This window comes from Bolinopsis microptera, chromosome 10 (genome assembly GCF_026151205.1).
Source record: "Bolinopsis microptera isolate Bmic1 chromosome 10, MBARI_Bmic_1.0, whole genome shotgun sequence".
Taxonomy (NCBI): Eukaryota; Metazoa; Ctenophora; class Tentaculata; order Lobata; family Bolinopsidae; genus Bolinopsis; species Bolinopsis microptera.
Window position 1 is genome coordinate 16,386,436 of NC_087081.1, and position 26,258 is coordinate 16,412,693.

The window sequence follows — 26,258 nt, forward strand, 5'->3', positions numbered from 1 at the left end:
TGAAACTATTGGAACGTGAGATTTATTGATCTTGAGGTCTGGTTTATAACCTTATACAGTGGTATTGAAATGGGATCTCAGAGTTTAAAGAGCATTACTTTTGCAACCCACCGCACTAATCTATGCAACCCACCTATATAATTAGTTAACCCCAGTAGAAAATATCTGAACTTGATAACTTGATAACTTGAAATATTCTTCAGTGGCTTGTTAACCTTGATTTATAAGATAATAAGAATTTTCTGCCGGGGAATCAGCGTCACTATTCATGTTACCGCCCAAAAAATTCAAGAAATATGCGTCAATCACCCGGTTACACGATTAAAGTATTTAAGTAATCAAGGAATCAATTATTCGATATAGTGCAAATGGAAATATACAGCATTCGATATATTCGTGTGAGGTATTGGATATTTAACTGTAAGGAATTAAATATTTTGGCGAGAATCATTGGCGTTGCTTGAATTTCTGCTCATAATATTGAAGCTTTTTGAGATTTGCCAAGTCGGCGAATCGGAATATTCAAATATTTCGCTTTACTTGTACAGAGCAAGCCTATCCATTGTTGCATTTTTAATCCTCATAAGACATTGGATGTCCAGTAAAAAATGTAAAAAACATTTATTTTTCAGTAATTGTGTATGTCGATTTCAGTTGTACAGTTTTTAGATAAACAAATAACATTATGATAATCTGAAATCTCAATCGACATAATGTTAATCAACATGTTATTATATTTAGTAACTGTCTGGTAATTAATAAATAATATAAAGTTAATTAGTAAATAGTAATTAGTAAGTACCTTGGTTATAATTTTAATTAGTAAATAGTAATTAGTAATTACCTTGATTGCTGATATCGTCCTGCATTTGTTTAGTGTAATCTGGAATGTAAGTGTCCACATTGGTCATACTTCCTGCTCTCGTATGTCTTGTGACCGCTGAAAATCATTAATTAAGCTAATTAAGTTAATCACTGGAAAACTGCTGGACAATTACTGGATTTGTAATGTTTAATATTATGAAGGAGTAGGATAATCTAGATAACTTCGTGGCTTCAATGATCGAAGTTTTGGTCAGGGATCGTTCACATAGTGCGTAAGGTAGCCTGGGGGTCGGGGTTTGGAAAAGCGTAAATTCTACACAGTCGCTACCTTTTATATCGCTTGCGAAGGGTGGAGGGGGGGGGGGCCGGGGGGGGGGGGGGGGGGGTAAAATGTGAACGATCCCATATAGAATTTTAAATTAACCGTAAACGATCAATCAGATATAAATTTTATTACTCCAATTATCTGAGGTGAATCAGTGAGTTGTAACTGTAGATCTGGGTACACTGGGTACAGGGAGGTGAATCAGCGCGTCCAGCATCAAGAATCAAAGCTCAGAGTCACAGTCACGTGACAAAGCTCAGAGTCACAGTCACGTGACAAAGCTCAGAGTCACAGTCACATGACAAAGCTCAGAGTCACAGTCACGTGGTGAGCAGGTTGTAGATAATCATGGGACTGTCACGTGACATGCAGTTTATTAATTAATCTGCACTTAACCCGGGACGACAAGGCCGCAAGTAAACGTTACACAGTTTAATAGTACACAATATATATCAAATTATGTGGCGCGTTGTGAAGCTTACCGTGGCAAATATTATTATGCTTGCTGTATTATATAATATTATATTTTGTTAATCAAACCATCGTAGTGTCTCGACTTCTCAAGGCCAAAACATTAGGTGTATTATTGAACATAACATTAGGTATTATTAAACATTAGGTACTATTATTATTATTAGGTGTATTATTGAATCAAATGCTGTACACAAATAGCTTTGTGACTTGTTATATGGTTTACAATAAACTCAGTGTTGAAAAGGTTAATAGGTTACGTTGTTTGTAAGTTACATTTCCAAGCAGCTGCTGGATATATGGTATTTTAACGGGAAGGAATAAAAAGGTCACGTGTCCAACAACTATGCGCATCACGTGACATGACGCACCACGTGACATGACGCACCACGTGACATGAAGCACCACGTGACATGACGCACCGTGTCACGTGTGCAGCTAATGAACAAAACTCAATACTTCAAATTTGAATCAGTCACTATAAACTAATTACTTATATTTGATGGTATAGAATCAGTATTGTCACTATTATTTAACTAGGGCTTATTTTGCTTTGGAATCAGTAATATGATCACTTTATAGTTCATTTTGTTGCTATTAAATCAGTTTAGTAACCGTAAATTGAGTTATATTGCTATGGAATTAATGATTTCAATCTCCTCTTCTTTACTTCTGGGTCATTAAAGATACCATAAACTTGGTTTTATGTTATTGTTAATTGAAACACTTTTGTATCTTTAAATTAAGTAAGTTAGCTATAGATGTATAGCATGTATAGCATAGAATCAGCAGTGTTTGTAACTCAGTTGCTATATTACATACCATTCTTCTCAAAGAGGGACGCCATGTTCAGGACGGATCCTATATAATGATAATACAGTAGGACAGGTAATATTCCAAATTAACTTTAACAAGTGTTGTGATGACGTCATGTGGTGTTGTGATGACGTCATGTGGTGTTGTGATGACGTCATGTGTTGTTGACACTTGGTGTCATGTTCAGGACGGATCCTATATAATGATAATACAGTAGAACAGGTAATATTCAAAATTAACTTTGACAATTAGTGTTGTGATGACGTCATGTGGTGTTGTGATGACGTCATGTGGTGTTGTGATGACGTCATGTGGTGTTGTGATGACGTCATGTGGTGTTGTGATGACGTCATGTGTTGTTGACACGTGGTGTCATGTTCAGGACGGATCCTATATAATGATAATACAGTAGAACAGGTAATATTCAAAATTCGCTTCGGTTACCTAGGTTACGGTCACTTTGGTTACATGGGTTACGGTCGATTTGGTTACCTAGGTTACGGTCGCTTTGGTGGCCATTGTTGTTATCTAACTTCATGAGTAATACCTTAGCCCTAAAAACGACCAAACGTGTTACCCAATCAGTAACAACAGAATAAACTGCACCTTAACAATCAGAAGCGCTGGTTCACACCAACTGTCCAATCAGAAGCGCTGGTTCACACCAACTGTCCAATCAGAAGCTCTGGTTCACACCAACTGTCCAATCAGAAGCGCTGGTTCACACCAACTGTCCAATCAGAAGCGCTGGTTCACACCAACTGTCCAATCAGAAGCGCTGGTTCACACCAACTGTCCAATCAGAAGCGCTGGTTCACACCAACTGTCCAATCAGAAGCTCTGGTTCACACCAACTGTCCAATCAGAAGCGCTGGTTCACACCAACTGTCCAATCAGAAGCGCTGGTTCACACCAACTGTCCAATCAGAAGCGCTGGTTCACACCAACTGTCCAATCAGAAGCGCTGGTTCACACCAACTGTCCAATCAGAAGCGCTGGTTCACACCAACTGTCCAATCAGAAGCGCTGGTTCACACCAACTGTCCAATCAGAAGCGCTGGTTCACACCAACTGTCCAATCAGAAGCGCTGGTTCACACCAACTGTCCAATCAGAAGCGCTGGTTCACACCAACTGTCCAATCAGAAGCGCTGGTTCACACTAACTGTCCAATCAGAAGCGCTGGTTCACACTAACTGTCCAATCAGAAGCGCTGGTTCACACCAACTGTCCAATCAGAAGCGCTGGTTCACACCAACTGTCCAATCAGAAGCGCTGGTTCACACCAACTGTCCAATCAGAAGCGCTGGTTCACACCAACTGTCCAATCAGAAGTGCTGGTTCACACTAACTGTCCAATCAGAAGCGCTGGTTCACACTAACTGTCCAATCAGAAGCGCTGGTTCACACCAACTGTCCAATCAGAAGCGCTGGTTCACACACCAACTGTCCAATCAGAAGCGCTGGTTCACACCAACTGTCCAATCAGAAGCGTTTAAACTTTGCTGCCATTTTAAGTATTAACCTCTACTTTACAGTGTACACACAGTTGACAATAACAATAAGTCACCAGGGGGCAATGTTACATCTTTACTGCCAGGTTAAGGCACCTCGTTCGTAACTACTATAGGTTAAATTTGTTGTAGCTTTTCTTACTGATATATCTTTCGTTTTGTTTATTATGGTGTTTAGCAAACTCAATGGTTTTCAAGTATACTAGTGTTTCGCAGCGATTGTTCAAGGTCTTATAGTGGGACAAAATAATTATTTTTCATCCCATTTACAGCTTTACAGTCAAATAACATACAATTGTAAGACTGAATAATGGTCAACAAGATAGACTTTCCAATAAGGGTTATTAATAATCACACTGCCAAACCTTTGAACAGCCATGCAACGCTACTTATGTTATAACATGGTAGTAAACAGTAAGACAACTCAGTAAATGTCCTAAGTGTTGCTTAAGTTAAGTGGACCTTTACCTACATCTAGCGTGAAATGACGCTGGATGACGCGAACTGTCACCAGGCGACATCTAGGGCTATTTGCACAGAATTTATGGCCTTTTAGTGGGCGACATCTAGCGCTGTCTAGCGCTAGATGTCGCCGCGTCAGATGTTGTCGCAACATATAGCGACATTAAATAAAACCGAGCACCTTAGAGCTACATCATTATACATCGTGACAAGAAGATCTGTCTAACACTTAAAGGGCTATAGCGGTTGAAGTGCAAACAGGAAGCTAGATTTATTTGTGGGGGCTGCTTCTTAATCGAACATGACACTGTTAGTATTAGTAAAATGCTTCCCTGACTTGTACATTAGAGAAAGTAAGTGGATGATGATTAATCACTCTACACTCGACTGTCACGTGACTTTTTCAACCCGTTCTCTAGCTGGCCCTGAACGACTATTCGAAACCCTAACCCTCTAATCTGATCCCAAGTCCCAACACTAACCCTAAACCAATCCCTACAAAAGCATGTTCTGAAACCCTAACCCTAACGATAAATTAGACCAACTTCCTGACGCGGCGGCATCTAGCGCTAGATAGCGCTAGTGTCGCGTAACTAGCGTCATTTCACACTAGATGACGCTAGATGTCGAATTTTGACAATCATTAATTGTCTGCTTAAGTTTTATACTTATTTTAGGTTACTTTGCAACTACTATATGGTATAATCCGTCATTATACCTTCTTAAGTGGCTGAAATGGGTTGAAAGTACTATTGCAGGGAACTATAACATTATAAAGTACTTACGTTTTGGTTTTGCAGGAGCTTTCGCAGCAGGTTTACTTGGTGCAGCATCTTTTATTACTCTTCCTTTTATCCCTAAAAAATATTTATTAGTTGGTTTGAACGATTCAATATTTGTTAGATGTGTTAGATGTTAAAAGATTATCTGATACTTTTCAGCTCACTTAAACTTCACTTAAACCTCACTTAAACCTCACCTAAACCTTACTTAAACCTCACTTAAACCTTACCTAAACCTCACTTAAACCTCACTTAAACCTCACTTAAACCACACTTAAACCTCACTTAAACCTCACCTAAACCTCACCTAAACCTCACTTAAACCTCACCTAAACCTCACCTAAACCTCACTTAAACCTCACTTAAACCTTACCTAAACCTCACTTAAACCTCACTTAAACCACACTTAAACCTCACTTAAACCTCACTTAAACCTCACTTAAACCTCACTTAAACCTTACCTAAACCTCACTTAAACCACACTTAAACCTCACTTAAACCTCACCTAAACCTCACCTAAACCTCACTTAAACCTCACCTAAACCTCACCTAAACCTCACTTAAACCTCACTTAAACCTTACCTAAACCTCACTTAAACCTCACTTAAACCACACTTAAACCTCACTTAAACCTCACTTAAGCCTCACTTCTGGTTACTGCGCCACACTATAGGTAGATTAGGTCGTACAAAAAAGCGATGGTTCGGATAACCCTTCATATGATAATCATAAAGTGCTTTGCAAAGTTATTATCAGGTATAACGTTGCGATCAAGTCTTATAAGGTTAAACGTGGGGGCTGGTACTATTTGATTACCTGACATCCATTCTACTGTGATGAAATCGAATATTAAATAGGTAAGGTCAATAGTTGTTGGAAAATTTATTGATTAGGGCCTGGTTTTCTAAGACTGATAAATTAATTTCCAGAAATACTAGTAGGCACTAGTAGTCACTAGTAATCACTAGTAGTCACTAGTAGTCACTAGTAGACACTTGTAGTCACTTGGGATCAAGTTAAGTGGGCCCTTTCAAAATATATAAAACCATCCTCCCTACTCCGCTTAATGGCACTCTAATGGCACTCTAATGGCGACTAATATTGGAAACACACAGCACTAGTGACACGTCATAACACGTGGTGTGACGTCATTTAGCGTAACACACAGCACTAGTGACACTTTGCTTCCTGATGTCAGTATAATTATAATACCCAATTTATTTGCAGCATTTCGGAGCAGGTCATGCTTTGGAGCGGGGCCTAATAATGAGGCTTCTTGCCCCCCCTCTCCCCCCTGGCTACGTGCCTGCTAATAATACAGGTCTATCTAGTCCAAATAGAAACTTGTTCAGTATGAATCTGTCCTGATAAAAGTTGTTTGATAAATATGTGTCTGACTATCATGTTTATTGTCCTTAAATAGTTCAACTAAAAGCAGTCCCTGTATATTAGTCCTGTTTTGTCTGCAGACTTGAGTAGTTGAGACGGTGATAAACTATTTGGGGGGATAAACCTATCAGAATGCAGCAACGAACAATTCAACTGTTCTCGCATATTTAAATAACTCTCTATTTTCAAGCCAATCGTTAACGTTATGGCGCTAGTTACGCTATATTAACGTTATTCGCGTGATTGTTCCTTTACAAGCCTGTCCTAGTAGACATTTCTTATTGTGACTCAGTTTGGAGTAAATAAAATAAATATAAGTTTTACCGTGAAGCAAATTCGCCAGATTGCTTGCGCATTGTTATACAATGAAAAAACAGATTTGCGTAGTTCACTTTTCGGGATTCAATTATTCATGCGTTTGTAGGCTTCACGTAAAGCTATGGTTATTACAAACGTAACATCGATACAAAATTCCAGAAAATGTGGTTACGTACGTTCAACAGTTCCAAAAAAAAGTAATACCTCTTTTAAATTATTAGAGATATTTCCAGCCCATTTACAGTTTTCTTCCACTCTTTATTTCTGGCTCATAAAGTGTGATGTTGATTTGAATTTAAAACCATATGGCGACCTCCAAAACCAAGCTCTTCAACAGTGACGTCATGTGCACGTGCAGTGACGTCATGTGCACGTGTTCTTCAACAGAGGATGTAATTACTCTAATTTGATAACTACCTGATGTGTTCGGTTGCAGCTGCTGCGCAGTACCCTCAAACAGTAAACACACACACAATACGCCTAGAGAAACAAGATCAGAGCAATTTCACTCAACTTCGTACAAACACCTCTCCACACAGTCACAACCTTATTAATCTCATCCTAAGAAGCATACTTTATTTAACATATTAAACATGTTAAGGCGCTTTTACTTTCAATATTTTGAACAGCACTGGTATTGAAATAATGTTCCACATTTACTTCATATTATTTGCTGTGATATTTTTATATAACATGGCTTATACACCTGTGTACTGGAAGTGCTCTGTTGCCATGGCAACAGCCAGGTGGTCTTTAGATACCAACCGTAGACAAATTTCCACGCAATTCTTTAAGAAGCGATCCCCGTGCTACTTTTGTACTCCTTCATAATATCCTTTTGTATCACATAATTAATCACGCAAGTGCTTTTACTATAACTACTGGTGGACCCGTTGTGACGAGTAGTGACCATAGAAAAACAGAAATATCAGAACGGTTAAATTAGAGAATGTTGCTTCGTAACATTTCCAACATTTCCAACATTTCCAACATTTCCCTCACTGATTTAATCACTTTTCAGACTCATAACCTTCCTGTACAGCCCATTTTCCCGTGTAAATTATTTAATTTGCTGCTCCGAATCCGGATTTAGTTTTAAAAAGAAGCAGCTGTTAATCCGAGAGTTGGTCAATAGTCATGCTTTAGTGGACGATTATTGGCTTTGTACATATTGCAATTTGTGGTTCAATATTTGAGGCTATTATTCCTTTTTTTGAGCGTATTAAAAGATAATTAAAGTTACGCTCGGCACGTAACTGTACTTTATATACTATATCTTATATATATTGTTATAAGCAATATATTGATATTATAAAGGAGTACACTCGCGCTTACTGCCTCTTCCTCTGATTTCTTTCTCACGTTCTTTCTCTGATACTGAACACATGACTGATTGTCATGAAAATCATTTATTCAACGACTTCCTCATATTTGCATATATATAATACTATTTTCACCGTTCATAATGAGTGTCTGAGATCAGCATTCAGTACTGGTGGACCCGTTGTGACGAGTAGTGACCATAGAAAAACAGAAATATCAGAACGGTTAAATTAGAGAATGTTGCTTCGTAACATTTCCAACCTTTCCAACATTTCCAACATTTCCAACATTTCCCTCACTGATTTAATCACTTTTCAGACTATGTGGTATGCTGGAACAGTATCAGTGATCGAGTAAGCTTTTTGGACCTAGAACTCCCTACAAAATCTGGAAAATTTATCAAATGTAGGGTGGTCAATGTATATGGGCCACACAAGAAACTTGCAGAAAATGATCAACAACTGTTGATTAATTTTTACGGCCAAGTTAGGGACGCTCTAAACGTCCCTGCTAATGTTGAGATATTTGTTTTGGGAGATTTTAATTCAAAGTTGGGAAAAATGACTGCTTCAGATAAGGACTTTGGTTTTGGTCGTTTCATGGGTAAACATGGTATGGGTTTGCGCAACGATATGGGAGAAAACTTGTTAGACTTGTTATCAGAATTTGACCTCTTTGCCTCCAACACTGGTTTTTATCATCCTGCCCGACATACGACCACCTACACTGGCTGGAGGAAGGACTGGAGTGCCGGGCGAAATAGTAAAAAGACGATCCCGGTCTATTCTCAGATCGATTTCATCCTGTGTCGAAGTAGGTCGAAGCCAATGCTACAAGATTCTAGATCTTATGCAGGCACCTTGACATACTCTGATCACAGATTTGTTGTCACTAGAGTAGATTTTAAGGACATCTGTCTTTGCTATAAACGCCACTCCAAGTCATCCTTAAAGTTCAACACCTCTGAACTCACCTCGAACCCCACCATTCAGGTGAAATATCGTCAATCCTTATATGATAACTTAAGTAACACTGTTTCTGCTCTGGATCCAAATTCAGACTTGAATGGCTTACTTGAGTCCATAAAGGATGATGCAAAATCGTCAATTGGTGTCATCAGACACAGGAAACGTAATCGCAGCGACGATGATGAGGTGAAAAACTTATCTAGCCAGCGTTACTTGTTGAGACAGCAGCTTAATGATAACCAGTCTTTAGACAGAACCTCACTTAGATCATCTATTAACTGCCTCACCAATCAGATCAAGCAGAGACTTTCTAACATACGATCAGCTGCTGCTGATGCTATCTGTAATACCATCAGTTCAACAACAGATAGTAAGAAAATGTTTGAAGCTGTTCGAACCCTGAACTTACCTAAAAGTAAAGCCCCTTCTAGTATTGGTGTTCATGATGAGCAAGGGTGCAATATTGCAACAGACACTGGTAAAGCTGCCGTAGTTGCTAAGTACCTTGAGCAACAACTTACTCGTGATGAAGCACCTTTAGAACCTTTTGTAGGACCTCCTCGCCCACTAGTTAAGCCATTCACTAGTGAAGAAATCGGATCAGCTGCTAGAAGTCTCAAAAATGGTCGAGCTAACGGCCCAGATGGGATTCCTAATGAGCTTCTCAAGTATTCTACTGGATCAGTACACAGACGTTTTGCAGACATTATCAATAGAAGCTTCGAGACCAATTCCTACCTTGACCCCATTGGACAGGCAAACATTACCCCCTTACAGAAGCCAAATAAGCCCATTGGTCCAGTGAAGAACCTACGGCCCCTCACTCTCTCAAATGCTGTTAGAAAGATTCTTTCAATGGCAACCTTGAAGAGAATTGAGAATAAAGTCAATGCTTTCACTGGTCCATGGCAATGTGCTTACAAGCAGGGTAGATCATGTGCTGACATTGTATGGTGCCAGCGTGTGATGTTATCAGTTGTCCAGAGGAAGAGGTGGGAATACCATCGCATGGGGATCGACATGTCTAGTGCCTTTGACACTATACGACGATCTACCATCCTCGATCTTCTTGTTGAGTGTGGCTGTGATGATGACGAAGTCCGTTTGGTAAGACTTTTGCTTTCCAACACCAAGCTCAAAGTCAACATCAACGGTACACTGTCTGCTGAATTCCAGAGTTTTCTCGGTGCATTCCAAGGTGACTGTCTGTCTGGATGCTTGTTCACACTTGTCTTAGCGGGTGCCTTGCGTGACCTCCGTAACAGGCTTGAAACTGCAACGAATAGGCCTAACCCACCTATCACCGATATTGGTCTTCCACTTGACAGTGAGTATGCTGATGATATCGACTTCAATGATGAAGATGAAGACAATCTGAGGGAGCTGTTGCCTATTGCAACAGTAGTCCTTAAGGATTGGAATCTCTTCGTTAACGAAGACAAAACTGATTTCACTCATGTGTACTTAGCTGAAAAGGGAGCTAAAGACGATCAGGGTAAGCCAATTGCAGGGAACGAGCTCTGGAGAAAGAGTATCACGCTTGGCTCCATGCTTTGTAGTAAGGAGGACATCTCTAGAAGGATATGTCTGGGATATGCCGCGTTTAACAAATACAAGAAAGCTTGGAACCATAAGATCCCTCTGAGCAAGAGGCTTCTGTTGTATGAGGCTCTGGTAGTATCCGTTTTAATGTACAATTCATCTTGCTGGGCTGCCCCTAAATCAGTATTGGAAAAACTAGATATTGCTCACAGACGTCATCTGCGATCAATTTTGAATTACAAATACCCTCACATCATCTCCAACAAGAACTTGTATAAACGCTGCAATAGCGAACCATTGTCAGCTAAAGTGGCTCGTAGTCGGTGGAGGATGCTCGGACATGTACTGCGTGGGCCTACAGATGGCCCTGCCTATTCGTCGCTTGTTTTTGCTGTCAACACCTTACAGCTTCAAGGGCGGCGTGGAAGACCGCAGTCAAACCTTTTCTCACTGATTCTACACGACCTTAGTGTCCGAAAATTATCGTTAAATAATTTATGTGATTTGAACTATTTAACGTTAATTGCTCAGAATAGAGTTAAATGGAGAAGTATGCAAATTGCATGACTTTTGTTTGAGAAAGATTAGGGGACAGAAATGTTTACTTTGTTGACTATCTGTTTCTTAGAGCTTTTGTTTATATCAGACTCATAACCTTCCTGTACAGCCCATTTTCCCGTGTAAATTATTTAATTTGCTGCTCCGAATCCGGATTTAGTTTTTAAAAAAGCAGCTGTTAATCCGAGAGTTGGTCAATAGTCATGCTTTAGTGGACGATTATTGGCTTTGCACATTATTGCAATTTTTGGTTCAATATTTTAGGCTATTATTCCTTTTTTTGAGCGTATTAAAAGATAATTAAAGTTACGCTCGGCACGTAACTGTACTTTATATACTATATCTTATATATATTGTTATAAGCAATATATTGATATTATAAAGGAGTACACTCGCGCTTACTGCCTCTTCCTCTGATTTCTTTCTCACGTTCTTTCTCTGATACTGAACACATGACTGATTGTCATGAAAATCATTTATTCAACGACTTCCTCATATTTGCATATATATAATACTATTTTCACCGTTCATAATGAGTGTCTGAGATCAGCATTCAGCATAACTATTAAACTACTGTTAAACTGATCCCTTCATAACTATTTAACCCTGCATACAGTTAGTTTATAAAAGGAAGCAGTTAGTCGGAGAACCATAGTCTCTAAAGCAATATTTGATATTTCATGTCACTAAAATATTATATATTCTCTAGCGGTATCTACATATTATTGTGTGGTATTGTAAGTCGTAAGATAGGGTAGACACACGGTGTTACTCCTGCATTATCACAATATACAAATGTGACTTTAATAGTACACTTTGTACGGTCCATCAAGGTTTGTGACGTACCCATTAAAGTTTGACACCTTTATTGACTATTGTGGTTTAGTAGTAGTGCTGTTAAAAGTGCACTACTTATCAAGATGTCGGATGCTGGCATATATATTAAAATATAGCTGCACGTGCAGTGACGTCATGTGCACGTGCAGTGACGTCATGTGCACGTGTTCTCCTACAATAGCTGTCAGTATAATAGTTGACAACACACAGTGAGCTATCAGTTCCATTACATACTATTCAGCTTCTCTCTGCTCTATCAGCACTCCATTAATCGCTGCTACTTGATTGCTAATAGAAGTACTTTGATAGTTCTCGAACGCTGGTACTCGATTTCTAGTTAATATGTTATAGACGTTATTACTGCTATCAATTTGTATTTCATTTTACAACTATTTTCTAGCACTGTTTCTCAATTATTCTGCAATGAGTCCTCCACTGATTTGTAAGTTTGTATAATCATGATTTCAATACCAGACCGCCACTTCAAACATTAAAATACAACTTAATTTTTCATTGTTGTAGGAACCTCTCCAATGATGACATCCTCGTAACAGCATGATACATCAACTCCTCTTCCTGCAATTTGCTATGTTCGTAGCGGTTGCTTCTCGACCTGAAGGCACTGGTAACCATACCATCGACAGAAATACAGGTTAGACAAGTTCACGTCCTCAGAATTGATGGAGATGAATCCCAGAAATGTTTGTTAATTAATAAATGCAGATTAGTAGTAGTAATAGTAACTCAGTACTATTACTAGTAGTAGTAGTAGAAGTAGTAGTAGATTAGATATAATACAATAATACCTTGGGTGTTGAGTACCTCGAGCGATAATGCCCGATGCTTTAGCGAGCCCGAGCACGAAACTAAGCTTAGGTATTATTTGTTATAATTTTTTTCCGGTTCTGATCAGAAGATGTGTAATGTTTGCACTAGATTGGATATCTTTACCTCCCATCTTCACAAAATATTCAAAATTCTAATTGATAGAGGATATAGCCGTGATAGACTGATTAAAGGCATTAAACGTTGTCTGAGGAAATATGATAACGTTTTCAGGAAGTTCGGTATTCTAGATGACCGTAACATTATTAAAGAACTCCCCTGATATCTTTTGATTTATTGAAACACGGGTACTAACTCTGCTAAACTGAACAAATTCTGAAACTTAGGTGAATAAGTGTACAACGTGCTAAACCGAAGTTCAGACTGACCAGTGAAAATGGGCGAGCGTACCAAGTGTCATTTTAATTAGAAGTTTTAGTCAGTGATTTATTATTGAAGCTTGTAATTACAATATCTAATGCTCCTATGAATACTTTAATTAATTGTTTGTCCCGTTATTCTTTGTCCTTCCTCTTTTCCTTGTCATCCCCTTTAGTTTTAAGATTCTTGCTATAAATGGCTACAGCTAACACTATTAATGCTAAGTACCAAACAACAAGTGGGAGGTGGATCGTTGGTATCATTAAATCGATTTAACACCGCAATTCCAGTCGCAAGCCTGGGACCACTACTAGCATAGTCACAACATCTACAAAGCTGCCATATAGCCTGACTGACAAATTTCTCGACTGACTGACAATGTTTCTTCTTTTTCCCCATTTAGAATACAAAGATTAGTACATTTTAGCTTATGATTAATATTATATTTTTACCTATAGTTTACCTAGATGTGATACGTGCGCATGATACAATATAGTGTGTAATATATAGTGCGCCACTGTCGTTGTTTGTTTTGAAACTTCCCGCCCGTCGGACTGTCTAAGGGGACTCGCAGTGTGTCCTCATAATACTCGGGGAAATATTTCCCGGAATATATAATAACGCCCCTCCCCCAGGAGCTAGCGCAGTCCCTAAAGGAGTGTGGTATGCTCTGGCTATTATCAGCCCCCTCCCCCTCCTAATAATAACGCCCCTCCCCCAGGAGCTAGCGCAGTCCCTAAAGGAGTGTGGTATGCTCTGGCTATTATCAGCCCCCTCCCCCTCCTAATAATAACGCCCCTCCCCAGGAGCTAGCGCAGTCCCTAAAGGAGCGTGGTATGCTCTGGCTATTATCAGCCCCCTCCCCTCCTAATAATAACGCCCCTCCCCCAGGAGCTAGCGCAGTCCCTAAAGGAGCGTGGTATGCTCTGGCTATTATCAGCCCCCTCTCCCCTAATAATAACGCCCCTCCCCCAGGAGCTAGCGCAGTCCCTAAAGGAGTGTGGTATGCTCTGGCTATTATCAGCCCCCTCCCCCCTAATAATAACGCCTCTCCCCCAGGAGCTAGCGCAGTCCCTAAAGGAGCGTGGTATGCTCTGGCTATTATCAGCCCCCTCCCCCCTAATAATAATAACACCCCTCCCCCAGGAGCTAGCGCAGTCCCTAAAGGAGCGTGGTATGCTCTGGCTATTATCAGCCCCCTCCCCCCCTAATAATAACGTCCCTCCCCCAGGAGCTAGCGCAGTCCCTAAATGAGTGTGGTATGCTCTGGCTATTATCAGCCCCCTCCCCCCCTAATAATAACGCCCCTCCCCCAGGAGCTAGCGCAGTCCCTAAAGGAGCGTGGTATGCTCTGGCTATTATACTGGGACTTCTCTCACTGTTCGTGCTCTGCAAATGTTGCGCTAAGATCACTGAAGAAAAGATTGAGGATTCCTCGCTCATGGTGTTAAGTGCTAAGGTAATAATTAGTATTTTAGTACCATTATTTAGAAGCTCGGATAATTTCAACCGCTTCATATTCCTTATGAGGTTGCAATAACAAATGTTGATTAAGAATAAGAATGAATGATCAGACACTAACACGCACCACCCCCCCCCCCCCTCACTAACACGCACCCACAGGCCCGGAACTACCAGTCACCACGAGACATCACCCAACAAACCCTCCCACCCTCGTCCTTCAGCTCCGACAAGATCATCTTCAACAGGAACACTGACATGTTCAGCGCGGAGAGCAGTGGCGAGTTCTCGGACACTTATGTAAACAATTTCGACTCCATTGAGGGTGGTACAGACAGTGCGAGGGTGGTAAAAACAGAGCTGGGGGACTCTTCCCGTTCAAATGTAGTGTGTGGTGAGGTTATGCCTCATTGTGTAACTGTTGAGGTTAAACCTCAGATGAGGCACATGGCAGTGGGGCCGGGTGAGGCTACAATTCAGGACTCTGGTAAGGCTAATAATGAGGCCACGCAGACGGTGACGGGCACACACTCCTTAAATGCGCATCACGTGCCGGGCGCACACTCCTTAAATGCGCATCACGTGCCGGGCGCACACTCCTTAAATGCGCATCACGTGCCGGGCGCACACTCCTTAAATGCGCATAACGTGCCGGGCGCACACTCCTTAAATGCGCATAACGTGCCGGGCGCACACTCCTTAAATGTGCATAACGTGACGGGTGCGCACTCCTTAAATGCGCATAACGTGCCGGGCGCACACTCCTTAAATGCGCATAACGTGACGGGTGCGCACTCCTTAAATGCGCATAACGTGACGGACGGGGTTGGGTTCTCTGGTACTTTTCTCAGGGGGTTTTGTTCAATAAATGTAGCAGATGAAGATTTGTCAGATGTGTCGAATTTACCGAAAGTTTGAAGAAGGAATAATATTGGTGATAATTTTTTGTATGTTCTCCCCCTCAAAAAAACCCCCCCAAAAAGTTTCCAAAAAGATTTGGTCCCATAAAAGGGAAAATTTCCCCTTCAAGACTTGATTTACAAATACTTAGAAAATTGAACCCGCATGGAATGAAAAAAGTATTGTATAACCTTATTTACCCCAAAAACCCCTTTAGATTCCAAAAGGGCAATTTTTGTAAAAATAAGAAAAATCCCGAACAACCCCCCTTCGATAGGAACCCACAGTCAAAAACCCCCAAAGAAAGCATAAAAAAACCCCACCCTTTTATTTAAAAATCATCTTTCACAGGAAACATTGACTGTCACCGGAACAGCCGGTTCCCGGACCAATAAAACTTTCTTTTGAGAAAGGACCAGGTGGAAAAAAAAGGCCGGGATTTTCCCGGAAAAGGGGTGAGGAAATGCCCTTTGATGAAGGTGAGTAACTAAACACGGCAGTGGGCCGGTGGCTAAATTCAGACGGAACTAAAAGAGGAAACTTGAATCTTACGCCACACAGTTATAAATCCCTTTAAAAGGCCAACGCTTTTTGGTTTTCCCCACTTTGCCCCCCCTTAATCATCACTCCGGGTCCCTTAATCCATTCCCGGCCAAGCCTTTGCGGAATTTCCGGGAAATTTTTTAACTCCTTAATGTTGGTTAACACTCCCGAACTAAATCCCATTTGACCTGCCCGGGCATTTTTATTTTTTCCATATCCGTTCAAAGGCTAAAAACCCTTTTAAGGACCGGTGGGTTTTCTAAAAATAATGTTTTTAAAAGAGGACGAATTTTCCATTTCGGAATCTTCCCGGAAATTTAAGCATTAATTTGGGTGTAAATTTTTGACGGATAATTTGTTGGGTTAATTAACACACAAGTTAATCTAGGGGGAAACATCTTCTAATAAGGAAAAACACCCAAACAATTAAAAAAAGGAGAAAAAGCCCCCAAACCAGAAAATGACCACATACTTTTTGGGGCAATAAACTAATTTGCAACATAACGATTCAGGACAACCATAATCACTAAGGAACAAAAAGGGGATTTAAAAATTCAATCATGAACAAACAAAATTTTAAACGTTTCTTCTCCCTTAAAGAAAATAAAATTGAAATAAAACCAACTTTAAAATCCATCGTTAATTTAAATTTTTAAATGCAAATTAATAACAAAACAAACGTAAAAATGGGAAACCATAGTCCTTGCCTCACTGGGAAATAAACAAAATTTAACTGTTTTAAATGACCTAATTTCAAAAAAGGTTTTGGAAGGGGATGCTAGACCGGCTTTTCCACGCATAGCTTTAAATGGCTACTTTATCACCTTAATTACATTGGTTTAATTCTACAGGTGCTAATAGAAAAATAAAAAGAATTGTTACACCGGTAATTCATTGATTTAGTGTTAAAAAATGCCTTATTTGATAAATTATAAAAACAGTCCTTCGGGAAACTAAAACGGGGCCTTTTCCCGGTCAGCCCCAATTATTATTAAAAAATATTTCCTAAATTTTGAACACAAGTTAATTGCTTCCCCTTCTTTTAACCCCAAAAAATTTTGCCCAAATTTAAAATAAGGGTTTCCTTCTCCCATTTTTTGAATCTTAATTCCCGCGTTTTCCCTGGTTTAAAATCTTCCTTTTATTTTTTAAAGCCTTTGTTTAAAGTTTGGTTTCGCATTGGGATGTCGGGGGTGGGAAATCCGAACTTTTTTTTTCTGGGGTTTTCGGGTATTTAAATCTTCCAATAAAAATTTAAATTTAAACATACCCCACTAACCAGAAATCAAGATTAAAAAAAACCCCAAGGAAAGTTTTAACATTAAAACTTTCCGAAAAAGAAAAAAGGTGGCAACAAACCCAATTTTAATTTTAGACTGACCTTTAACAAATCAAACCAAATTTATAAGGAACAAATTTTTAAAAAAAAGGTTTTTGAATTTAGGTATATGATGAGAAACAAAAAATTTGGTGAAACCCTTGGTTTGAACCCGGAACCTATTGAACTTTTTGAAAGTTTCGCAAAGTCCCTTTTTGGGGAATTTTACCGCCTGGAAAAAGGGCTTTGGGAATTGGTTCCATGGGAGCAATAAATGTTTATTTTAGCTTTCCAATTTAAAGGTTTTTTACCATTATGTGGCTGTGTTCCAATTTAGTGTTGGAAGCATTTTTGGAGTTTTACTTCAATTGAAGGTCAGTTTGCATTAAGGTCTGGCTGGCGGATTTCGGATTACATGTATGAGCTGTGCCTAATTAGAGTCAACATTCATTTGTACCGGTAAATGAAATTTAGCGTTACATTAGTCGAAAGTCTGCATACAATTATTAGACCTTAGCATTAACGGTGTGAAATGTTAAGGTGGTTAAATTAAAAATATGGAGCTGTAATTTATGGGTTGAGCATGGAAAAATTTTGGGCTTAAAACCGCCTTGATGTGGCTTACAGAGATTGAGCAGGGAATGATTATTGTAATGGAAAATGAGTGTGGATTGAATTATGAAGCGTGTTAAGAGAATTACGGCCCTCCATAACCAATCAGTAAAACCTGGACATTTTGATGCCAAGTATAAATGAGGGAGGGGGAAACCCAAAAAATTTAAACGAAAAATTTTCGAAACACCCATTTTAAAAAAAGCTTGTGGCTAAAAGAAGAAGGAAATGTCACGAACAGGGCCCCCCCCGGGGTTTCAAACCCTGGCTAACCAGCCGGGGCGGCTGGCTTCTTTGGATTTCTTTTTTGTACGTGCAAAAACCAGTAAAAGACTTTTTTAGTTTAAGTATTTTTCTTCTTTGTTGGAACGGGAAATTTGTTCTAAACCCAAATATTCATAAATTTTGGCAGGATTTTATTAATTAATTCCATATTTAATGCACCCCCTCTCGCTTTGCTATTCAATACAAAAATTAGGTCTAATTTTCTAATAAACATTAAAGTGGTAACAATTTTTTAAAGCCGTTAAGTTTACAAGTTATTTCATTATTTTTTCCCCGCGCTTTAAAAATTGATGTTACCGTAGGGCCAACCGTAGACTCTTTAGGCTTTTAAAGTCGCCAGTGTTTTACCAGGTTTTACGTAGGAAAGACGGTAAAGGGGCAAGGCACAACCATTTGGGTCGAGGTCCGGTTTTCAGGCTGGTTTGACGAGTAAACTTTCGTCCCTCTGGAAGTAGCCTCCCGGGGGGTTTCGCGACGAAACCAAACCCCAAAAATTTAAATTTATTTCACAAAGGGGAAAATGATTCAAAACGATGGTGAAATCCACAAAATTGCCCGAAGTCTAATTTTATTAATAACAAGTGCCTCAGCCATCCAATAAATAAACCTTGTTTAAAGCGCTTAAAAAACGGGAACAAAACGTAAAAAACCACCCCCAAACAGTGCCATAAAAAAAAGGTCGACAGACCCAAAAATTACCTAAACACCAGGCCTGAAGCACACAAAAAGGAAAGGACAAGTAAAGGTTGATCCTCCCCCAAAGGGAAACAAAAGGAAAAAAAAAAATAAAAGGTACGTTTTACAAGATTTTAAAAAAGGGGAAAATTTAATTTGTTTTTAATTTTAAAATTATAAAATTTTTTGGGTAAAAATTTTTAAAAACCCCTTCAAATTTATAAAACAAGGTAAAAAAATTCCCACTTTTAACGCAATAAATTTCCCAGACCGTTTTGTGATTGCAAAAAAAAATCCACTGTCGTCTCCAACAATTTGAATTCAGCGTCTTGAAAATTCAACTTTTAAAAGTTTAAATAGGCCAACACATTTTTTAATTACCATTAATAATTCCCCCCGGGTTCCAAATTATTAAAAAAAAATATTTTGTGCTTGTTTAACTTAATCTAAAAAGAGTAGAAAAAATAAAAAAAAAACGATTAGAAATTTTTCTTTTTAATTTTCTCTTTTGGAAAAGACCCTTTATTAGTATACTCCCTTTCTATATAAACTCTTCACAATATTTACTATTAAAAAAATTTTCTTTAAATTCAAACCACCATACCCCAGATTATATGGCGTTTCGGGCATGGAAATTCAACCCCCCAAGTCAACTGCCCGAACACAAGGTTTATGAAATACCATTACTGGTCTTGGGAGGGGGTGAAATCCCTTTAATATCCTAAAATATTTACGGGAAACCTTTCCCACCTCCAAAAATCACTTATCCTGTCAAAACTAACCCAAAAGGCCGCCCATTTCCCGCCAAGGAATTCAACAACTTAAGACAAAAAGTTTCTTTCTCTATAGCAATGTGTTTTCCCAAACAAAGTTCCAAAATTTTTGGGGGTTTATTCCTAAAATTTTTCGTCCGCGCTTTGGACTAAGGTTTTGGGAGGAAAGACTTCTTTGTTTTGTTTTCCCAAAAACCACATTTAGGCCCTCAAAAATTTGTTAACAGAGTTGGTTAAAATGTCTTAACTCATTCCACAAACCTTAAAGTGTTTACACCGAAAAAAAAGTTTTAAAAGTCTTTAAGTAAAAAACAAATCAAATTTCCAGAATTAAAAAATGTGTATTTGTTTAAATTCCCCATGCTGGGACTTTATGCCTGAATAAATTCCTCCCTTACAAAAAAAAATTTCCCTTTTCGTTTTAAATTATAATAATTTCCAATAATTTAACAAAAATTTAAAGAATTTAATTTAACTTATTTCTAAAAAAGGGTTTAAACTCAGAGTTGGTCCAGTCTGGCCAGGTATTAGGGATATGAAGATGAAAAAGAAACTGGAGATAGAGTTGGAGAAAATCAACACCTCCCTTAAGGTAAGAATATCTGAGTGTGATGATGTTAAAAAGTGTACTAATACAAAGGAGGGCATTTGGCAGTCCCTAAAAATGGCCTACAATTTAGCTGAAAAAGCAATCGAAGCTTTGTCTTGCCCACAAGAATCCAGTACACATGCACAGGTTTTAGCTATTGTAAGAGAGGAACTAGCTTATACACTGCCACATATTATTCAGGAGAGCTTGGCAACAGCTCAGTCAGTTTATTCTGGTGTGAAGTCTTTGCATACTGAGAAGGTCAGGCACACTCTGGTGGTTGAAAAGAAGTCTGAGGACTTGGGACCTGATGGAGATAATAAAATATCGGGTGAAGAATGGACAACAGTTGTGAAAAAGGATCTTAAGCGAAAACTGAGCAATATTCCTGTAGTTAGGGCTAATCCCCCTAAAACTGAAGGCGTTGCCAGACTGGTGTTCAAATCCAAAGAGGATCTAGGTCATGCAGAAGAAGCGCTTAAATCCAAATCTAATGTCACATCTAAGTCGGAAGAACTGAGGAAGCTTAATCCAAAGATTACTATCTCAGGCCTTGATGCAGACGTAAAGACGAAGGAAGAGCTAGTGGAGGGTGTCCTGAAGAAGAATGACACTATCAAGACCCTGATGGAAAATGGTGATGAGTTCAAGGCTGTCTTTATGGATGACAAAGATAGGTTTGCCGTTTTGCAGGTTTCACCGGCTATAAGGGAAGTTATCAAAAAGGCTGGAAATAGGATCTGTCTGGGATTGGAAATGTACCCTGTCAGAGACAGGTATCACGTTATACAGTGTTATCACTGTCAAGGTTTTGGTCATACAAGTGGATCCATATACTGCAAGTCCAAAGACTCAGACCCAACATGTTTCTACTGTGCAGGAAGCCACAAATCGAAGGACTGTATTAAGAAGAAAGAGAAAAAGACAGGGGACATACGATGCACGAACTGTTCACATAGCAAGAATCGATCAGAGAAGTCACATCTAAGACACAAGGCGTCAGACACTCTTTGTCCATTTTATGTGAGAGAAAAACTGTGGGTCATGTCCAGAAATCACTCTTCAAATGATGCAAAAAAGTCCTACCAAATCAGGGTAAAGGAGCTCATGACAAAGAGAACAAAAACCTAAGGGTTGGAACCTTTAATGTCAGATCGCTTGTAAATAAGACAGTGGGAGTGATGGAGCACCTCAATGATAAGAAATGTGATGTTTTCTTTGTCCAGGAAATGTTTCTTAAGGAGGCAGATAGTGTAAAGATTTAAGAGATCAAGAGTTATGGCTGGGAGATACTATCAAATCCTAGAAAACACAGAGGTGGAGGAGGTATTGCTTTCCTTTACAGACCAGAAATAACCTTAAAAGTTAACGAAAAGGTAACTAAGTACAAAACGTTCCAGGTTATGGAAGCATTGCTCCAATCTGAGACTGAGACAGATTCGATTCGCCTTGTGAACATATACAGGCCTCCTTATACAAAGAAAGCTAGATACACGGAATGTATGTTTCTAGAGGAGTTCGAGAGCTACCTAGATGACTTAGGTACCAAGACTGGTATCCCTCTTCTGATGGGAGATTTGAACATTCACATGGAGCGTCCTAATGATTTGTACCCTATGAAATTGGTAAGACTTCTACAAGACTATGACCTTTATCAAATCATGCCTATTGTACCAACGCATGAACAAGGTGGTACAATTGACCTTATACTCTCTACAGAAAACCTTAGGTCCAGAATGGGCCCAGTTTCTGTGACCAAATCAGGAACATCCTCCGACCACTTTCTGGTTCATTTTGATTTAGGGTATCACTGCTGTAAGAAACCCAAGGTGATTTTGCAATTTTAAAGATAAAAACATTTTTAGAGAAAGTTTGAAGAACTCATCTCTGTGCCAAGGAAACTTTGACTGGTCACTAGACGAAGCTGTTACACAGTACAATGAGGTTCTTTCGAGCCTTATGGACAGTGGACACCCATTGCCCAGAAGTGGACAGGAAAGTGAAAGCTAATGAAACGCCCTGGATGAAGAGCTGAGAGAAGTGAGAAGAAAAAGAAAAAGAGCAGAGAGAGCTTGGAGGTCTGGAAAGGGACTTAAATCAGCGTACGTAGGACTTCGGAATAAATTTCAGGTTATGGAGTTTGAAAAAAGAAAGGGATACTATAGAAATTCTATCACAGCTTCAGCAGGTGATATTAAATCCCTTTACAAGAAAGTCAATCGCTTTTTGGGTAATTCTCAGACAAGTATGCCGTATTTATATTCGTGTTCTTTTTTCTTTTTTAGAAAGTTCCAAGAACCTGGCCTTAGTTTGTAGATTATTCCATGGGATTTTTTAACTGCCATGAGTTGTGTGTATACTTACACGGAGAGACTAGACTGCCATTTGCCATGCCCTGGCTTGTTTTTATTTTTTTTACTAATCCTGTTCATATGAGCTATAAACTTTTTCAAGTACTCGTGTCGCATTTTCTAAATAACATGAAATAGCTGTATAACATGGCGAAGTTCCCCCATTTTACGGTACTGTACGGCATAATTGCACTTATTGGCATGGTGCGTACTGTGAAAAATAGCCACTGAGAGATTCGGAGTAAGCTCAACAGTGTAGAATTCATCATTGAAAGCTGGGCGAAACACTCTGCTCAGGGATTACCCAACCCAAACAATGGTGAATAGAGTAAGCCCGCAACAGTGTACAATGATCCATCATTGATAGCTGGGTGTAATACAAATCTGCCCCCTTCATCACAATAGACTACATGTATAACTATTAACTTGGTATCAACATAATGGATTCGTTAGGCATCATCAGAATTAGGCATTTAAGCTCATGTATAATAATTCACTAGATGACTATATCTTCCATCGCATTTTGCAAGTCCCACTAATCGCACTATTGACCTAATACTCCACTTTTTTGCACCATCAGCTGTCATTCGTTCTATCGCATTTGTGTACTTGGTATCATTGTGTACAATACCGACATGTCCGTAACTCAGTGGCGTAACATTGCCTGTTGGCGCCCCCCCCCCCCCCGCCGAAAATTCGCCCCCAGACCCTCTCTAAAATTGAACAAATTAGGTGATCGGTAAAATCTATAAAAAAGTGTGTTTCTAGAGCAAAATGCGCGGATTTGCTAGTACCCAGTTAAGTTTTTCAAAATTGTCCCACATGGCGCCCCCCCGCCGTTCATTCGTTACGCCATTGTCGTGACTATGGTTAGGATTAAGCGTTTTTCACGATGTAACATCAGAAACATTGGAAAGTTGAATTACTTTTTTTTTGCATTGACTTTTAATATTACAAGCATATTGACTCAGTGGCGTATTATACGTCACTAATTGGTGTCATGATCTGATCTCCGTGGGACCCCTAATAATGAGGGGGCCTGATCGTCGCCCGTCGGCCTCCCGTAATCTCAATCTGGAATCTGGATGGTCAATTCCAAAAAGTAATTACGTAATATTTTAACGACCCGTAAGGCTTTTGCCTTAACGCCTCCGCATGCCCTCGGTTATGTTCCTCTTGTTGATCGTCGTCATCGTCTTGCCTGCTGTTGCCTCTGATGATAAGCAGTACACTCCTCTTCATTTTGGTACTTCCAGTAATCATGAATACAATTGACCTATTTAACCAGATTCAGTCGCAAAAAACTCTAATGCAATGAAATACACAATTAATACCTATATGCCACTTAACTGGACTAATGAAAAACCCCTATTTTTGAGCACAGTAAGTTCAAATGGTTAGTCGCAACATGTTTCTCAAGTCTTAAACCCCTATTTTGATAAGGAGCATGACCAATTCAACCAAAATTCTCGAAAACAGGAATTTTTACTATACGCTTAAAATGGGCGTGGCAAAAAAAGGGTGTGGTATTGAGATAAAAAATTTGCAACAAGTCTAATTATGTTTGTAGGGGTCTTCACTACCATATTCCGTTGAGAAATCCTTGTGAACATTCCGATCCAACGGAACCCTCAAATCAATCACTTTTCCCCTGACTAGTGTTTCGGGTCGCTAGCGTATCGAGCAAAAAATGCCCATAATGCATAAGGCTTTAAGATGCACGTTGCAATAAAATGAGAATGAAGTGCGACTATATAAACAAGTCAACTACTAATATTTATAATTCTTTTACTAACAGCATTTCTATGTCCTGTAGTTGTCTCTAAATGATTCTAGTGGTTGTTGTCACGCTTCTCCTGGGAGTAGGCTGTTCTACAGCACAACAGAAGTACAGTGCATTACAATTTGGGGGTGGTCAGGATGATAAAATACAATGGTACCCAGACATGAGCCCATTTGCAACACAAATGTCACTTTGCACCTGGATTAAGATGCGAAGTGTGACGTCCCAACCTGTCGTACTACATTACTTCGTCGCAAGTCAGCATAACATTTATTTAGAAGCTGATAAAGACTGGAACGAGGTAGTCGAAACTAATCTCAATCTGGATGGTAAATTCAAGGCCCCAGTAAATGAGTGGTACCATTTCTGCTTGACATGGGGAGAATACATTCTCAGAGCTTACTTCAACGGCCAGGAAGTTGGGTCTACAAGCACGAATGTGAGACTAATAGGGACAGGAGGTAAAATGAGTATGGGGAATAGAGCTGATGCGGTGGTGGATCCGAAGTTCACTTTTGGCGGAGACGTGTTCAAGATGAACATTTTCAACAGGGTACTCACTTCTACAGAAATAAGAGCAATGGCCTCTGACAGGTGTTCTGAGGAGGAGGAAAAACTCAACTCAAATAGACTTCTCAAGTGGGAGGATATATTGTCGCAGCAACGAACTGGAAATGTGGTTGAGATCCCTACAACCTGCTCCGTAGTTCCTGACATCAATTTAAATGTGAACTCTGACATCGAAGAAAGACTGAGACGGATTGAAGAAAGGCTTAACACAGCAGAACAAGAGTTAAAAGACACCCAGGAGGAGCTGCAGAGCACCAAGCAGGAGCTGACAGAAACCAATACTTCCCTCACCAACACCCAGGAGGAGCTGCAGAGCAACAAGCAGGAGCTGAAAGAGCTTTGCAATACTTGCCGCCCTAGAAGGAAAAGAAAAGGAAATAAAAGAAAAAATAAAAAAGGTAACAGTTTAAACTAGGACTTTAAAAAATAAGGAGAAGAGTTCACATTTGGATTTTGGATTTCGTTGTGAAGCATTCAAATAAAAATTAGTTCATTATTCATTATTCACCCTTCTAAGTTCTATTGAATATCTTGTAAATTTATTTCTTAAATCCACATATTTAACGCATACTAAATTCATTCTCTTTCAGACCTGTCTGTGATTGTCTGAACAAAAGGAACTAAAACCTCACTGTGCGTACATCAACATGTGTGGGATTCTAGACGTTACTATAAATAATTACTATTATCTTTCTAAATAACTTTAGTAATAATCAGCACTATTTTCTCTATTAAGCCACTTATTAAGTTTTTTCTTTTTGGGATTCGATATTACTTATATTAATTAATCATTATGTAAGTGCTTGATTAACTTTAATTTGTCGGTTAAGATATGATCGTAAAAATCTAAGAAAATTATACAACCGATAATGATTGATTGTACGTGTTGTAATTTCTTCTTTCTTCGCTTAAATTCGTAGCATTTTATTATGTATCAGCTGAAATTTACCCCTGAAATCATCCTAACTCCTCAGACTTACGTTTACTTGTTTACAAGTGAATATTAATTCAAACCACGCATCCCCCCTGTTAGTTGGGCGGGTATTCTATCCCAGGGACTGCG

General features: G+C 39.2%; 3 protein-coding genes across 6 annotated transcripts in view; 2 read left to right on the forward strand and 1 right to left on the reverse strand.

Moving 5' to 3' along the window:
• Positions 1 to 26,258, reverse strand: part of LOC134822096 (F-actin-monooxygenase mical2b-like) — a 176,776-nt gene that overhangs the window by 14,964 nt on the left and 135,554 nt on the right. For all 4 annotated transcript variants that reach the window (XM_063832991.1, XM_063832993.1, XM_063832990.1 and 1 more), the window contains 2 exons: positions 5,198 to 5,269; positions 845 to 940 (listed from right to left, as the gene is read on the reverse strand). The gene's annotated coding sequence lies outside the window, so the exon portion shown is untranslated. The remainder of the gene's footprint in view (positions 1 to 844; positions 941 to 5,197; positions 5,270 to 26,258) is intronic.
• Positions 8,785 to 11,188, forward strand: LOC134821675 (uncharacterized). Its single transcript, XM_063832379.1, has 3 exons — positions 8,785 to 8,914; positions 9,284 to 10,866; positions 11,039 to 11,188. Exons 1-3 carry the CDS (start codon positions 8,785 to 8,787, stop codon positions 11,186 to 11,188), a joined length of 1,863 nt encoding a protein of 620 aa, XP_063688449.1.
• On the forward strand, positions 24,656 to 25,899 carry LOC134822098 (uncharacterized). Its single transcript, XM_063832994.1, has 2 exons — positions 24,656 to 25,593; positions 25,786 to 25,899. Exons 1-2 carry the CDS (start codon positions 24,669 to 24,671, stop codon positions 25,803 to 25,805), a joined length of 945 nt encoding a protein of 314 aa, XP_063689064.1. The 5' UTR covers positions 24,656 to 24,668; the 3' UTR covers positions 25,806 to 25,899.